The sequence below is a fragment of the Symphalangus syndactylus genome, chromosome 5, assembly GCF_028878055.3.
Source record: "Symphalangus syndactylus isolate Jambi chromosome 5, NHGRI_mSymSyn1-v2.1_pri, whole genome shotgun sequence".
NCBI lineage: Eukaryota > Metazoa > Chordata > Mammalia > Primates > Hylobatidae > Symphalangus > Symphalangus syndactylus.
This window is the reverse complement of record NC_072427.2, coordinates 25,620,674-25,636,317: the sequence shown is the minus strand read 5'-3', so window position 1 is coordinate 25,636,317 and position 15,644 is coordinate 25,620,674. Positions and strand designations below refer to the sequence as shown.

General features: G+C 44.5%; 1 protein-coding gene across 2 annotated transcripts in view; it reads right to left on the bottom strand.

Annotated features, from left to right (window-relative positions):
• The window catches only part of CTXND1 (cortexin domain containing 1), a 211,873-nt gene continuing 196,229 nt past the window's right edge, over window positions 1-15,644 (bottom strand). The window contains exons 2-3 of one of the 2 annotated variants that reach the window (XM_055277485.2): window positions 8,103-8,254; window positions 1-6,528 (exon numbers count right to left, since the gene is read on the bottom strand). In XM_055277485.2, the coding sequence (XP_055133460.1) occupies window positions 6,284-6,463 (180 nt within the window). In that variant the 5' untranslated portion in view covers window positions 6,464-6,528; window positions 8,103-8,254 and the 3' untranslated portion in view covers window positions 1-6,283. The remainder of the gene's footprint in view (window positions 6,529-8,102; window positions 8,255-15,644) is intronic. The other variant, XM_055277486.2, reaches the window with a different exon arrangement.

Sequence of the window (15,644 nt, the reverse complement as noted above, 5' to 3'; positions counted from 1 at the left end):
TAATTTATAATGAATAGAAATGTATTTGGCTCACAATTATGGAGGCTGCAAAATCCAAGATCAAGGAACCAGCATCTGGTGAGGACTTTCTTGTTGCATCATAAACATGGTGGAAGGAATCACATGGGCAAGCGAGAAAAGAGGACCAAACACCCTCTTCATAACAAACCTACTCTTGAGATAACAGCATTAATCCATTCATTCCGCCCTCATGGCCTAATCACCTCTCACTGGGTCCCAAATCTCAACACTGTTGCATTGGGAATCAAGTTTCCAACATATGAACTTTGGGGGACACATTCAAACCACAGCATATTCATCTCAGCATATCCCACAGACATGGCCTTTAACCAAGAAACCTTAGGTTTTGTGGGTTTGGAAATCTCTAGTGACCAAGAGGAACTGCTTCAACCAGGGAATATAGTTATGGGTCTGTTAAATTGGAAGATGATCTTGTGCCATCTGGGGCTCCTTATGTTGAAACATTGGCAGAGAGATCACTGCACTGTCAGGGTAGTTTACCCCAATATCCAAGGGAAAGTGGGGTTTCTGCTACACAATAGGGGCAAGGAGTACTAGCTTTGGAACCCTGGGATTCGCTAGGGCACTTGGTACTCCCTGTATCCCTTGTCCTCATTCTGTAAGCCTGAGGTGGGGGCATGAAATTAGGTTTCTAACAGGCTCCCCAGAGATGCCAATGCTGTCCATCCGTGGACCATAGTTTGAGTAGTGTTGCCCTAGAGCACCTGTTATTCTTTCTGATAATTTTACAGAGCTTCCAGGTGAGATCTTCAAGGCCTCTTCATGTTCTTTAGGAATCTGTGGATACTATGGCAACTCAGTGAAGACAGCGCACCAAGAATTTGAATCCTCTGTGGATGAAGGTTGGGGTCATTCCACCAGAAAAAATTCTCCAACAGCTAAGGGACTGCCAGAAGGTAGAGGGGCTATGGAATGGGTGGTGGGAGAACAAGACTACAGTTACCACTCTGGGCCCCATGACCAGCCACAGAAGGGGGCACTAGTAGTTGTGCTTTACAGGAAGTCTTCCACTTACCCAGGAGTGGCTACATGATGGTTTAAGTTGCAGGTGGGAGTGGGACTAAATTGCTATCACCCCCAGACAATATGGCGGTTGGTCAGATTTTATGTTTCTCCTGTGCTGGGGACAAAATGTTTTTCTCCCATCTAAGCAAAGTTTGTGAATGGCTGCTAAGTGGTAATAGGGTGAATTGTGCTGGTTTTTCTTCTTTTGCTCCAGTGTGCTGCCTATGTGGACCGTATCACCCAGGGTCCCCTGACCTTTAGCTTCTGTTGTTTTTGGCCAATGGAAGACCCAGACAGGAGATTGGAGGGCAGGAGGCAAGAGGTCAAGGTATTTATTCCCCCAGCTTTCTTCCTACTGAGCTGCAGTGGGTGCAGGAGTTTTGATCCTCTAGCTGTGGCCAGGGCTTCCATTGGGTGACTCCTTCTCCATGGCTATAGCTCTCCCTGGGTTCTAGATCCTTCTCCTTGTCTCTCTAGGCAAGAGATAGTAATAGTTTGTGGCCTGCCTGTCCCTGGGTAGTTTGTTTTTGTTTTTTATTTTTAGAGACAGCGTCTCTCTCTGTCGCCCAGGCTGGAGTGCAGTAGTGTGATCCTAGCTCATTGTAACCTCAAACTCCTGGACTCAAGTGATCCTCCCACCTCAGACTCCTGAGTAGCTGGGACTATAGGTGTGCAACACCACAGCCAGGTAATTTTTTTTTAATTATTTTATTTTTTGTAGATAAACAGATTCTTGCTTATGTTGCCAGGCTGGTTTCAAACTCCTGGGCTCAAGCAATCTGTCTGCGTTGGCCTCCCAAAGTGCTGAGATTACAGACATGAGCTACCTTGCCCAGCCATCCCTGGGTGTTTTCCTGTTCCCTGTTGTTTTCCATACCCTTGCCCAACCTCTGTAAATATTCTTTCATTAAACTATCTTCAATCAGTGCTTCGTGTGTACCATCTCTTTCCTGCCAAGGCACTGAAAGGTCCCAAGGAGAATCCTCCTAAAGGGAGAGAGTCTTTGCTGATGACCATCAAGCTCATAAGTAAGAGCTGGTGTGGCTGAGGCTGTGTGTCCCTCTGGACACAGGCAACCTGTCTTTGTGCTATGACTGGACAGAATAGCTGGGCACATGGATGTGGACCCAGATAACTCTGTTTGGGCACCTCTCCACAGGCTGGGCCACAGGACATTGCGGGTGGTCATTGATCATGCATGACAGAACCAGTCCTCAACAGCAAGACCTAGGGATATGAAACCACACTAGTGGACACACCAAACTTTGCAGTTCTCTTCACTTGGTGTTTGAAAGCAGGACCAGCCGCTTTTGGACTGATTTAGCCTCTGAAGTTCTGGAAATTTAATGAGACAGGGAGACACTGCTCTTTCAACTTGATAAGAACATGTAGACATTTCAGCAACTAATTGGAAAAAAATGAAATAGCTATGATAGGAATGATATGCCAGGATGGTAAAGCTAGGGTCCTACTATACATATCCACCTGTCTGAGCATCCTTAGGGGCCACATTTCTTCTAGTGACCATCACTCTGAACTCTTGGTTCTGCATATTTCTGCTACCCCACTTGTCTCTGGGACTGTTGGCCCCTTCCAGATTGTATTTCCCTACGTGACCCACCACTGAGGTGTCTTCATTGTCCCAAAGACCACTGCTGCAGAGTGGATCATTTATCAGACTTTAGAGAGGGCTTGGGGCAACATGAAGGGAGTGTAGCTGAGCACAGTACAAGCAACAACTTAAAACCAGCCACTAGGCACCATTGCCTGGAAAACCCACCACCAATTCTCTGCTTTGGAGAGTTCCTCTCCAGCCTGTGTTCTCCTTAAGTCCTGGGTTGTGGCCACCTTCACAGACCTCCCATTCTCTAAATGCTTTTCATTTCTTCTCTGCCAACTTCTAGCCTTCAAGACTTCCGTGCATTTCTTTTGCCGATCAGTTTATCTTTCTATCCACAACCCCAAAGTTCATCTCAGCTTACCAGAAACGAGTTGAGACACCCTGATCACAAAGAACCATCTGCTCTATGCTTCAGCAGCATAATACAACTGAAGCCTGAGATTCCAGTTGCTTTTTTCTCCTTAATATGATCCAGTTCTTAGACGGCTCTCCCTCCCCCATGTGCTCCACGTGTCTCTTAGATGGAGGGAGTGTACTGTAAATATTTATTCTCCCCTGTCCTAAGCAATCTGCCCGCCTTCATCATATCTATCTCGATCTTTCTTTTTTTGCTTGGAACATGTATAATAGGGAAAATGGAAGAAATCCAAATGTTTAATAATAGGAGTCTACATAATTATATATATATATGTGCACTAGATGTCATGTTTTATGGCCATTAAAATGACAAGTGTGAAGAATGTAGCAGCAACATGAAAGTATACTTTTGATGTAATGTTAGGAGAAAGAGTATGATATAAAATTATGTAGCAGATCATCTATACGAAAAAAAATCTTGCATGAGGACAATGATTAGAAGGGAATATATGGACACAAAATGAAAATTGCTGTTTTTTGGAGGCTTGGGTTGGGAGTGCTTTTTATATTTTCCACCCTTCCTGAAATGTTACTATTTCTCGTTGCCATCAAACAAGAGTCAACAGATAAGGTGAAACCCATTAGCAAATCTAAGTGTGGAAAAGAATTAATTAGGACCAACGGATTCTCAGGCAGTGCTTCTAAACTTTAACGTGCATATAAACCACCTAGGAAATCTTGCTAATGTACATTCTGTACGTAGGTCGGGAAGGGGCTGTGAGTTTGGGTTTCTAACAAGCTCCTCAAATATTGCAGAGGCTGTTTGTCCTTCAACCACAGTTTAAGTTGCACTGCCCTGGAGCACCCTCTTTTTCACCCCTGAGGGTTCTAAAGTGTGTCCAGGGGAGGTCTGGAAGACCTTTTCTTGTTCCTGGGGTCTGTTATTAGCTGACTGGGAGTTCGTTCTAGTTTGCCTTGTAAATGCATGCTGATGAGCTTTTCACAGAAATGCCTGGCTTCTCAAGGTAGGCTTCAGAGTGAGGGCTGCTGCTGCTGAACCTGAGGCAATGCACAAGGCTTTTGCTTTAGATCCTCCCCATTATACAGGGCCTTCCCTGCATCTTGGTTCACTGCCTTTGCCAGCTGTCCCTTTGTGCATTCCACAATAGTGGGGATAGGGGTGGGTAGGAGACGGGTAGGAGAGGGATGACAACTGGATATCCCCTGAAATGCTGCCTGAAGAGCTGTGGCCTTGTCCACATTCAGTGGTCACCTAGTAGTGATAGTGCTTTGGAACCCATTTTCCAGGTGGCCTGGGCTGTGGTGGGGACTAATGGCTGGGAGGCAGACAACGAGAAAGAAGTCTTGAGCTTCTTCACAGCTGCAGGTCTCTTGGATGGGGATGGAAGGCCACACCTTGGAGGGATAGAATAAATGCACTCAGAGGAAGGGGAGCTCAGGTGCTCTCGTTTAACTTCGTATCATGTTATGGGAAAACTGATGACAAAGGCAATTATGTAAATTGGTAGACACCATATCCCTTGAGGTCAGGTGCTGGGGAAGGCTGCTGTGAGTATCCCTCTGACCAAGTGGTTCTGGCTGGGAGATTTGGCCTATAGGAAGCAGCCCTCAGAAGTTGAGAAAAGCTGAGGGTTCCAGGCTCTGTAGGGGCAGGAGGCACCCAGAACCTCTGCTTCTCCCAGCTAAGACCCCTGGCTTCTCCTGGGGTGGTGAATTCAAGAACATTCATGTTTGCCCATGTTCTCTCATTTCATCCTCACAACAACCTTGTGAGGTAGATGTTATTCCCTCACTTTACAGATGAGGAAATTGGGGCTCAGAGAGGCTGAGTGAGTTATTTGGGGTCCTATAACAAGGAAGTAGAGGAATTGGGACTTGGGTCCAGTTTTGTAGGCTCTGCTCTAATAATTTTGCTGCAAGGTCATAGATGTAGGTGCTGGAGTGGGAGTGGGGTCGAGGGCAGAAAGAAGTGGGAGGAGGGAGGGCCTGAGAAGAGCCATCATCAATGACTTCTTCCTTGCCCCCCAACTCCGACTATAGCACATTTATAGCACATTCACTCCTCTTTCTGTCCTGTCGTTCACATGAGGTATATGCAAAAAATAAAAATTTGAAAATGACAAGGCTTTTCCTATCTTACAATGAGGAAACTGAGGCACTGGGAGGTGAAGTGACTTGCTCAAGGTCACATTGTAACCTGACTGGTAAATGCAGGACTAGAACCCAGGTCTCCCCATTCAATATTCATCTCATGGACTGTGCACCCTCAAAAAGGGTACTGGGTGAAATAATTTTGTGTGAGGAAAAAATAGTGAAAAAAATTAAAAGTGCAACCAAAGCAGATGATTTTTTAACCATGACCTACCCAACCAATGGGATGCCTTTCAGTACTAAAACTGGCAGCTAAGAAGAGTGTCTGATGTAAAGGGGAAGTATTCATGCTATCATACGAGGCAATACAACGTCATGCATAGAGTATGAATTTGACTAAAAAATACAAGTAAAAAGGCTGGAAGAAAATATACCAAAATGGTGGTTTCTGGGAGGTGGGATCATAAGTGTTATTTCCTCGTCCTTTCTTTCTATTTATCTGCATTTTCCTAAGTTTCTAAAATGTACATTTTATTTATAACAGGAAAAATATATCCCTCTATGTTTTAGTTTAAAAAAATGCTGCTTGGAAGCAGCCTATATCCTGTGCCTTTCGTGAATTTTCAGGTGAGACTCCCTCAACCCACTTTCCCCCCTCACTGCCACACCATTGCTAGTCCATGACGAGGGGGCTGGGGTTCAGGTGGGACCTCTCGGTTGGGAGCCTTCATGTGCTACTTTGCATTTTAAGGACAGAGAGTCTCCTCAAGACAATACCACTGTTGTGTGATGGATGGGGGGTGTCTGTTGCTGGATCCAGTTCCAAAAGGTGCCCAGGAGCCTGGAAAGGTGACTACCCTGTCATCTCACAGGGACTCCCCACACTGGAACCCCAGCCTCCTGGGTCCTGGTCCGGGGCTCTTTTCCCCTGGCTGCTCCATGGTTGCGACACCCGTGGCACCCGGGCATTCCACGCTGGTGCTCGAGGGAGGGCTGAGGGGACTAAGCTGCACCTTCTCCTTCCCTGGGTGGCCAGATTCATTCCTTGCCTCTTCTGGGGTGGCAGGCTGGCAGGGGACACACGGGTGCATCCTGGGGCACAGCCACCCGCAGAACACCAGGTCCAGTCTCCACAGCCGCTGCGCCTCAGTCGTCCAGGTGCTGCTCCTCCCAGGTGGATGTGGGGATGGCGCTGTAAGGGTCCATGATGACCTTGGCACAGCGGATGATCATCACGACAAGGAAGAGGCAGAGGAAGACGAAGCAGGCCAAGGTCAGCCCTTTGTCCACGTCGACATGGACGGGCTCGGGCGTGGGCTCCTCCATCTCGCGGCGGCGACTGCGGGCTGCTCCTCCTCCGCCTCGGGCTTGACTGGTACCATTTTCCACCCCTGCAGAGACAGCCACAGCAGTGGGGAAGGAGGGGCGTAGCCACGTGCCTGGGGTGATTGCAGGGCACCAACCTCTGCTCCCTCTTATCTGCTACCCCTGCACCGAGAGCTTGCTGCTGAGACCACCCTGCAGGAGGGTAGGAGGGGATGGGTACACATGGACCCACACGGTCACAGCCCGAAACCTTGTAGGTAACCAGGGTCTCTAACAGGGTGTAGCCAGTGCCTCCCTAGACTGGGGCAGGGGAGGTGACAGATGAGTCCCAGCAGGCGTGGGACTAGGGTGGGGCTGAGTGTTGGGTGGGGATAGAGGCCCTGCAGCTGCCTCCACTCCGTGAAACCCTTTAGAAAGGCAGTTAGGATAATGCTTTCCATTCAGCCAAGCGACTATCTGAGGGTGATCTGAAAGCATTCCAAAAATTAGGTAATTATTATATATATGCATATATTTTAGAGACAGGGTCTCACTCTGTCGCTCAGGCTGGAGTGCAGTGGCACAATCATAGCTTACTGCAGCCTCCAACTCCTGGCTCAAGCAATCCTCTTGCCCCGGCCTCCCAAAGCATCGGGATTACAGGTGTGAGCCACTGTGCCTGGTCTATTATGTTTTTTAAAGCATAAGAACCTAGATTTCAAATGAAACCTGTTGTGGAAAACCACAGAGGAACAGCCTGAGGAGGGGCTGCTGTCATGGAAGACAGTGAGAGGTCTGGAGGGTCTAGATCCCCTTTCCTGCTGCGGGTCCTCACAGGGACTCTCCAGAGACTCCTGCTGAGGCCAGCACATGGTCTGAAAACTAAGTATGATGGGAAGAACAGTTTTGGCAGTCACATGGAAGAGTCCCAGCTCTGCCACCGCCCTGCAGGGCAGGTCTTGACAGCTCTCAATTATTGTTAGGACTCCAGCGGCAGTGCCTACACTGACACATCACTCATTCATCTTGGGATGGTTCGCCAACTTCTCTGGGTCCTAATTTCCTCCCTGCTGAGGACAGGTGGCCATACCTGCTTCACAGGGATGTGACGACCAAATGCACAGTCCCTGGCTCCAGTGGATGGTCAGTACATACTTTGAGTGAACTGGGAGCTCGAGGAGCTGGCTAGGAGGGGGCAGGCAGCTCCCCAAGTTCAGCTGCCAGGGACAGCTTTAGGAGGAGGGCGGGCTGCTGCTCTCTCTCCCCATACATAGCATTCGTCCCCATCCTTATCCCTGAACTTGTGGAGTGCTTGATCTCTACGCTGTGCTTCATGTTCTGTTTGTTATTTGAAGCTCATGATACTCCTGGAAGCAAGTTACCCAGGCATTAATAGGCCCATTTTATAAATGTGGAAACTGAGGCACTAAGCAGGGAAATGACGTATCCAAGGTCCCACATCCCACACCCTAGGTCCCTACATGTCTCTGCCTCCTGTAGTGGGGCTCCATCTTCCCCACCCACTCTGGAGCTTCAGGAAGACACCTGTGTGTGCAAGCTTGGAGCCCGCTGGCTGGGGAATATCTGTAACCACAGTCAACCATGCCCTCCCCTCTCTTAGACCTTGTCTCAGCCCTCACCACTCTCGGGGGACACTGACCTGCTGACTGGAGTGGTCACCACTTCATAAGGACCCTGGCTGTTCCAGGAGGCACGGGGAGCAGTCAGGCATCATGGAGGTCGCCCAAGGAGAACAGTGGCCTTTCACTGAGAGCAGGCACTGTGCTGGCTGGTGGGGGTGCTGGAGTGTGACTGTAAGAGAAAGGGACAAAGAAGACTAGTTATTTCCTGAGATGCCCAGCCCCAGATTTGATGTGGACTTGCCTGGGTGCTCCTCTCTGGCGTGGGGGTGGGAGCTGCCACACTCTGTTGCTTGATGTTGATTTCTTCTCTCTTTTTAAAATATAAACGACTTTCATGCCTGTAATCCCAGCACTTTGGGAGGCTGAGGTGGGAGGATTGCTTGAGCTCAGGAGTTCGAGACCAGCATGGTGAAATCCTGTCTCTACAAAAAGTACAAAAAAATTTAGCTGGGCGTGGCGGTGCACGCCTGTAATCCCAGCTACTCAGGAGGCTGAGGCAAGAGAGTCACTTGAACCCAGGAGGCAGAGGTTGCACCGCTGCACTCCAGCCTGGGCGACAGAGCAAGACTGTGTCTCAAAAAAAACTGTATATAAATATATATATGTATATACACACACACATATATATACACACACACACGCACACACACACATATAGACATAAACTTTAAAAAATGTGGCCACATACACATCACATAAAATCTACCATCTTGATCATTTTAAAGTGTACAGTGGCGTTTATGGGTACTGTTCAGTGGCATTAAGTACATTCACACTGTGGTGCAGCCATTGCTGCCATCCATCTCCAGAACTCTTCGTCTTGCAAAACCAGCTGCCCTCATTAGACCATAACTCCCCATTCCCCTTCCCCCAGTCCCGGGCAGCCACCATTCTACTTTATGTCTCTATGAATTTGACTGCTCTACATACTTCATATAAGTGGAATTGTACAGTATTTATCTTTTTGTGACTGGCTTATTTCATTGTGCATAATGTCCTCCAGCTTCATCCATATTGTAGCATGTCAGAATTTCGTTTTTTTTAAGGTCCGAATAATATTCCATTGTATATATATATACCACATTTTGTTTATCCATTTTTTCATGAATGGACACTCAGATTGTTTTCATCTTTTGGCTGTGTAAATAGTGTTGCTATGAATGTGGGTGTACAAATCTCTCCTTGACACTCTGCTTTCAATGCTTTGGGGTATATAAGCAGAAGTGGCATTGCTGGATCATATGGTAATCATGTTTTTAACTTTTTGAGGATTAAATTGAACATTTCACGTAATTAATAGTTGTACACTTTTCAAAACTCAAAAAGCACAAAAAGAAAACAGTCAAAGCAGTGTTTTTACTACCCCTCTCCCCAGCCATCTAGTTCATCTCCAGAGAGGAAGCTACTGTTATCAGGTCTTTATACATCCTTCTAATCTGGAGATATTTTATTCTTATACAGGAAAATATGTATGTTTATGTATTTGTTTTTCAAACAAATGCAAGCCTGTTATATAAACCGTTCCACATCTTTTAAAATTTAACATATCTTGGAGATTATTTGATGTCAATACATAGAAGGTTGCCTCTTCCTTTTTAATGGCTCTATTGTATTTTGTTGTATGGATATCCCATAGTAAATTCAACCATTCTTCTATCAGTTAGACAGGATTTCCAATCTTTTGTTTTTCATGTATTGATGGAGCAAATGTCCTTGTAGCAATGTCATTTTGCACATGTCTGAGTATGTCCGTAATTAAATTCCTTCAGGTGAAACTGCTGTGTCTAAGGATAAATTCATTTTCATTCTGATTGATATTATTATTCTTGGAGGTTGTCCCTATGTAAGCTTCCATTGGCAAAGGTTGTGAGGCACGGTTGTCCTATAGTTGAAACCAGCCCAATTGTCCCATAGAACTGATATTTATGGTTTTTTTGAATAAACATAGAAATTGACCCTCCCAGTCTTAAAACTTGAAACTTACATTTGTCTCATCTCAGTTTTCTCCGTAGAAAACTGACTCTCAGGCAAGGGACTGAAATGCACCAGATCCTGGCATCCAGACAGTGAGACACCAGACTCCTTGTTCATCTTCCTTACTCTTCCTTACCTTCCTAGTCCAACTTTTCCACATTCTTTCCCTAGTCTATAAACCCCCAATTTTAGTCAAACCGCCAATTTAGGGGTTTACTCTATAAACCCCCAAATTTAGTCTTTCCCTAGTCTATAAACCCCCAATTTGAGGAGATGGATTTGAGACTTATCTCCCATTCTCCCAGTTGACATCATGAGAATAAAAAGCCTTCTTCCCTGGGAATACTCATTGTTTCAGTTACTGGCTTTCTGTACAGTGAGCAACAGGACCCACACCAACCCCCTGGTGTTTCAGTCACACAATCTTTTTTTTTTTTTTTTTTGAGACGGAGTCTCGCTCTGTCACCCAGGCTGGAGTGCAGTGGCGCAATCTCGGCTCACTGCAAGCTCTGCCTCCCAGGTTCACGCCATTCTCCTGCCTCAGCCTCTCCGAGTAGCTGGGACTACAGGCGCCCGCCACCACGCCCGGCTAATTTTTTGTATTTTTAGTAGAGACGGGGTTTCACCATGGTCTTGATCTCCTGACCTCGTGATCCGCCCGCCTCGGCCTCCCAAAGTGCTGGGATTACAAGTGTGAGCCATAGCGCCCAGCCCACACAATCTTGATAACCGAGTTATCCTTTATTTTTGCCAATTGGAAAGAAGATGTTACAACATCTTATAGCAAACATTTTCAAGCACACAGAGAAGTTGCAAGAATTATACAGTAAACAAATATATAATCACCACCTAGATTCTACAGTTGTTAACATTTTGCTGCATTTAAAAAATTTCATAGTTACCCACCTATCCATCCTTTATATTTTTTGAATGCATTTCAAAGTAAGAAGCAAACATTAGTACACTTCACTAAGTACTCCAGCATGTGTATCGTTAACTAGAATTCAATATTTGTTTATAGATTTCTTAAAAGGCAAAATTTACATGTAGTGAAATGTACAAATATTAAATGCATCATTTTGAGATTTTACAAATGTATATACCCTTGTAGCTCTCAGAGTAATCTTCATTCATCTTAGTGAATGAAGTTAAGCATCTTTGCATGTGTTTAAGATCCATTTGTCTTTCCTTTTTTGTGAACTCTCTGTTAATATCCTTTATCTATTTTTCTATTGGTTTTTTGATATCTCTCCTTTTTGGCCTTGGAAGCAGAGAGTTGAAGTAAATATACTCATTTTATTTATTTTTATTTTATTTTATTACTGTTTTTTTCTTTATCCCTGACTCTTACTCTTATTTCTTATTTTCTCTTCCACTACCTAATTTTAGTCACTAGTATTAGCTTTCTGATTGTTTACCTTTGTTCTTTTAAATGTGTGTCAGTTTCTGTAATTTGAATTGTCAACTTTAGATGTATATTTATTCCCAGCTGTAAGATATTAGGAAATTAGGGAGCTTATTTTAATTTTCACCTCCTTTTCCCATTCTCTTTCCATTGTCAGTTAGTTCTGTTATTTCTACATGGTTAGGGGATGTGACATTTATATGTTGTTTTTGCCCTTATGTCTACCTTAGTTTTCATTCTCAGTTTTACAGTGACATCCATTTAAGGCTTCCCACCAGTCCTTTGGCTGAAGATTTTCTATCATCTTTTGTTCGGCTGTAGGTTGTTGTCTACCATGTCCTTCAGGAAGAGGTCATGTGAATAATATTCCCCAAGGTCTTGTCTCCTTTGAAGGGAACGTATATTTTTCTCTGCCTGCCTTAAAGATTTTCCCCTTGTCTTTGGTTTTCAGCAGTTTTCCTGTGAATGTGCCTATGTGTGGTTTTCTCTGTATTTTCTTACTTAGTGTTTGTACTACTTCTTAAATGTTACTTGATGTCAGCTTCTGAAAATTCTGGGCTCTTTCCCTTTTAAATATTCATCTGACCCATTTTCTCTCTCTTCCCTTTCTGGTGCTCCAGATACACTTAGACCTTTTCACTGTGTCACAATTTTATTTGTTATGCTTTTTTCCTGTTTTTTTTTCTTTTTATGCTGTAGTCTGAATATTTTTATGAACTAACTTCAAGTTCATTAATCTTGTCTTTAACTATGTCCCATCAGCTATTAAATCTACCTATTCACATTTCCCTTCAGCCATACTTTTCAGTTTTAGAATTTCCATTTGATGCTTTAAAACAATTTCCAGCCCTCCAGTGCCATTTTCCACCTTGTCACTGATATCATAATTTTTTTGAAGTCCTTATTTGGTAACTCCAATATCTAGGTCATCTGTGGGTTTGCTTCTATTGTTTATTTTTTCTTTTGGTTCAGTTTCTTGATATACCTGATAAACATTTCAGTGAGTTACTGAGCACTGATGTAAAACATTGTAGTAGCTCAGGGTGATGTTATTTTTCTGCACAGAGGATTCACCATTTTCTTTGGTAAGCAACTATTGTGCAAGCATATCACCTCCATTCAATAAGGGGCTAAGCCCACTTCGGGTGGGGTTCACTTATTGTAAACAAGGCTGTGTCTATCTTTGGCTTGACAATATTCCTAGGGTGTTGCACTGTAGGGTTCCAAGTTGAGATCCTGGGATGTTTACTTGAGCTGTTCCTTTCTTGGCATATCTTAGGTTCTAGTTTTTCTCCTTGGTGCCTTGAGATAGCCGAAAACTTCCTGGGGGAAATTATTCAGGATTATCCAGCAATTGGTTTTTTATTCTGTGCTGTGGAATGCAAGTGTGTGAAACTTAAGAACATTGGTCATTCATTAATAGCCACTCATAACTATGAGGCCAGGCCTGAGGATGAGGAAATAGGTGTTTGGTCAAAGTTCTGCTGTTCTTTTGCCCTGGGATTTTGAAAGATGTTCACTGCAGTATTGTAACAATGAAAAACTGGGAACAAAATGAACTTCTGTCAATAATGGAATGGTTAAAACAGCCATGGTATATCTGCATCATGGAATACTCTTACTTCACTGGAAACACACGTGTGCACACACACATATGCACATACACACAACAGAGGGCTAGAAATTTTGTTAAGTGAAAAAGTAAGTTGACAAGCAATATCGCAAATATACCATTTATGTAAAATAAAAAACTATAAATTTTTTATGTACAATCTGCACATGCTGGGGGTGGAAGGTCAGGGCTGTCTACTCACTGCTAGGTCAAGACCTGCTCCTGCTTTAATTGCTTTTTTTTTGAGAAATTTAAGACCTAGAAAAGTACAAACAGTACTATAACAAGTACTTATGTTTCCATGATGCAGAATTTGCAACTATTATCGTTTTTGCATTGTCTTTTTAAAAAAAATAAATCCTTACATTGTAACTCCTAACCTATAGAACCATTCCTCACACCCTCTCCAGCAGTATCACCATCATGAGTGTGGTGTGCGCTTTCCACTTTGGGCATCCACAAAACCTCTAGGATTCCTTGAACCATACTTTGAAAACATGGATCTAACCCACCTCTCTCTATTTCATAGATGAAGAGACTGAAGTGTAGGGGGAGGAAGACTTTTGCTCAGAGTCTCAGAGCAATAGCACAGCAGAATTTGGAGAAACTCATGTTTCCGACCCCATGCCTGTGCCCTGGGCCCTGCAGCATGCATTCCACATAGTCATTTAGTGGCTGCTAGAGAAAGATGAATGTGCGAGGGATTCCTGCTCCCGTGTTTCATAGTAGGACTCAGCCTAGCCTCTCAAACCCTGACTCTGAAATCTCAGGCTCTGCCTTAAGTTAATATCAGATAACTTCATACAGATTGCAGGGGTCAGATCTCACAGGGTTCACCTTGTGACCCTCCACTGTCTTGTTTGGAACCGGGATTGGGTCCTATAACCTGGTGACATATCCCAGGGGAGGATTATCACTGTCTCCTGGATCCTTCTGGTTGGGGTGAATGCCAAGAATGTGGACTCAAAAACCAGATTTGCTTTTCTGCCTTGCAGATGGAATGTGCTCATTAACCTTAATTACCAGGCAGGCATAAGTCCCATCCAGCTCTGCTTCGAAGCAAGGACACACATCCAGGAGAGAAGGCAACCCTGAACTCAGCTGCAGTTCCCTGGGAGCTGAGCTGCTGGCCTTCGCGGTGGCCAGCTCAGTGGGCCCCAGCATAACTGCATCATCCTTCAACACTGAGCCTGTACGAGCCAAGTGCTCCATCTGCCATGTTCTTGCGGCAGCTGGAGGTGGATTTGCTTCAGAGTCAGGGACTCTGACCTAGGCGAATGAGTGACCCTCAAAGAAAGTGGCTGCTGGGCTGACCCAGTGTACTTGACAAAGTGTGAAGGTGTAAGGTAGGGTTGTAGCAGATCCAAGTGGAAAACAGTCCTGCCAAATGCTGTGAGAAAGCCATAGGACACAATGAAGAATCCAAACGTAGACCTGGAAACAAGCATCCGAATCAGGATTTTAGGAAAAAAGTAGCAGCAAGGCAATCACAATTCAAAGGGTGCACAAATACTGGATTTATGTACAAATTTGTCTACTATCCCAGGGCTGGGAGCGAGGTGCTCAGGGAAGGCACATATATTTGAATAATCTCACCCCATCCTCTCTTTTACAACTATGCCTTGGGTAAGCCTAATTTAGACTCACATGTATCTTTGGTAATTTATTAAAATGCCAATCAGGGCAATTTTTCATTTCAAAAATATGACACCTTATTTGTACTTTTAAAGCACACATGTAACTATTAATCTAAATCAAACTTAAACTCAATTTTAAAAAGTTATAGAAGATTAGAAACCTGCTCAATGCAGATAAGAAAATAATGTCCTCAGCATTTTGGCTGCATTTGAGGAATTTTGCCCCCGATCATCTGGTAATAGAAACACAGGCCTGCCCGGGCAGACCTTTTCTTCCACTGGCCTCTGAATCTCTCCAGATCCACCTGTTCGCTGCCTCCTTAATGTTTTTTCTTTATTCTCTGGGGGCAAGGTGGGCATGAGACATAGCCAGGCTTGTTCTAGCCGGTCCACTGAAGTTTAGTATTAAGCATGGATACTAAATTAAATATTAATACTAGTAAGTATTGGTACTCATTAAATATTTTCTCCAAAATGTAAGACTCTTTCCACCTTCAATCTGCTTGATTCAAACCACAGTAAGCCAGAAGCTGTTTCTCCCTTTTGTGGCTTCTCTTCCCTCTTGAAGCCAGAGAACTTGGCATGAGTAGGAAGAGAGGGACTTGCCTTTTCTGTCCCATGTCTTGACTCTGCTTCTGCTGTGTCACCTTGTTCCCCTGGACATATATTTAATGAAATGATGAGATAGTAGATGCTGTATAGTGTGCGGAGCTTTGTTATCTGTTTGGAGGATTTACGAAAGGCACCAGCTCAAGGCCATCCCTTGCCCGAACACTTCAGAATCAGCAGCCTCGCTTTCTATGCTGATGTATTTCCTTATCTCTCTACATGTGTTTCTTAGTCTGCTGAGGCTGCCATAGCAAAATGCCACGGACTGGGTGGATTAAACAGTAGAAATTTATTTCCTCGCAGATCTGGAGGCTGGAATTCC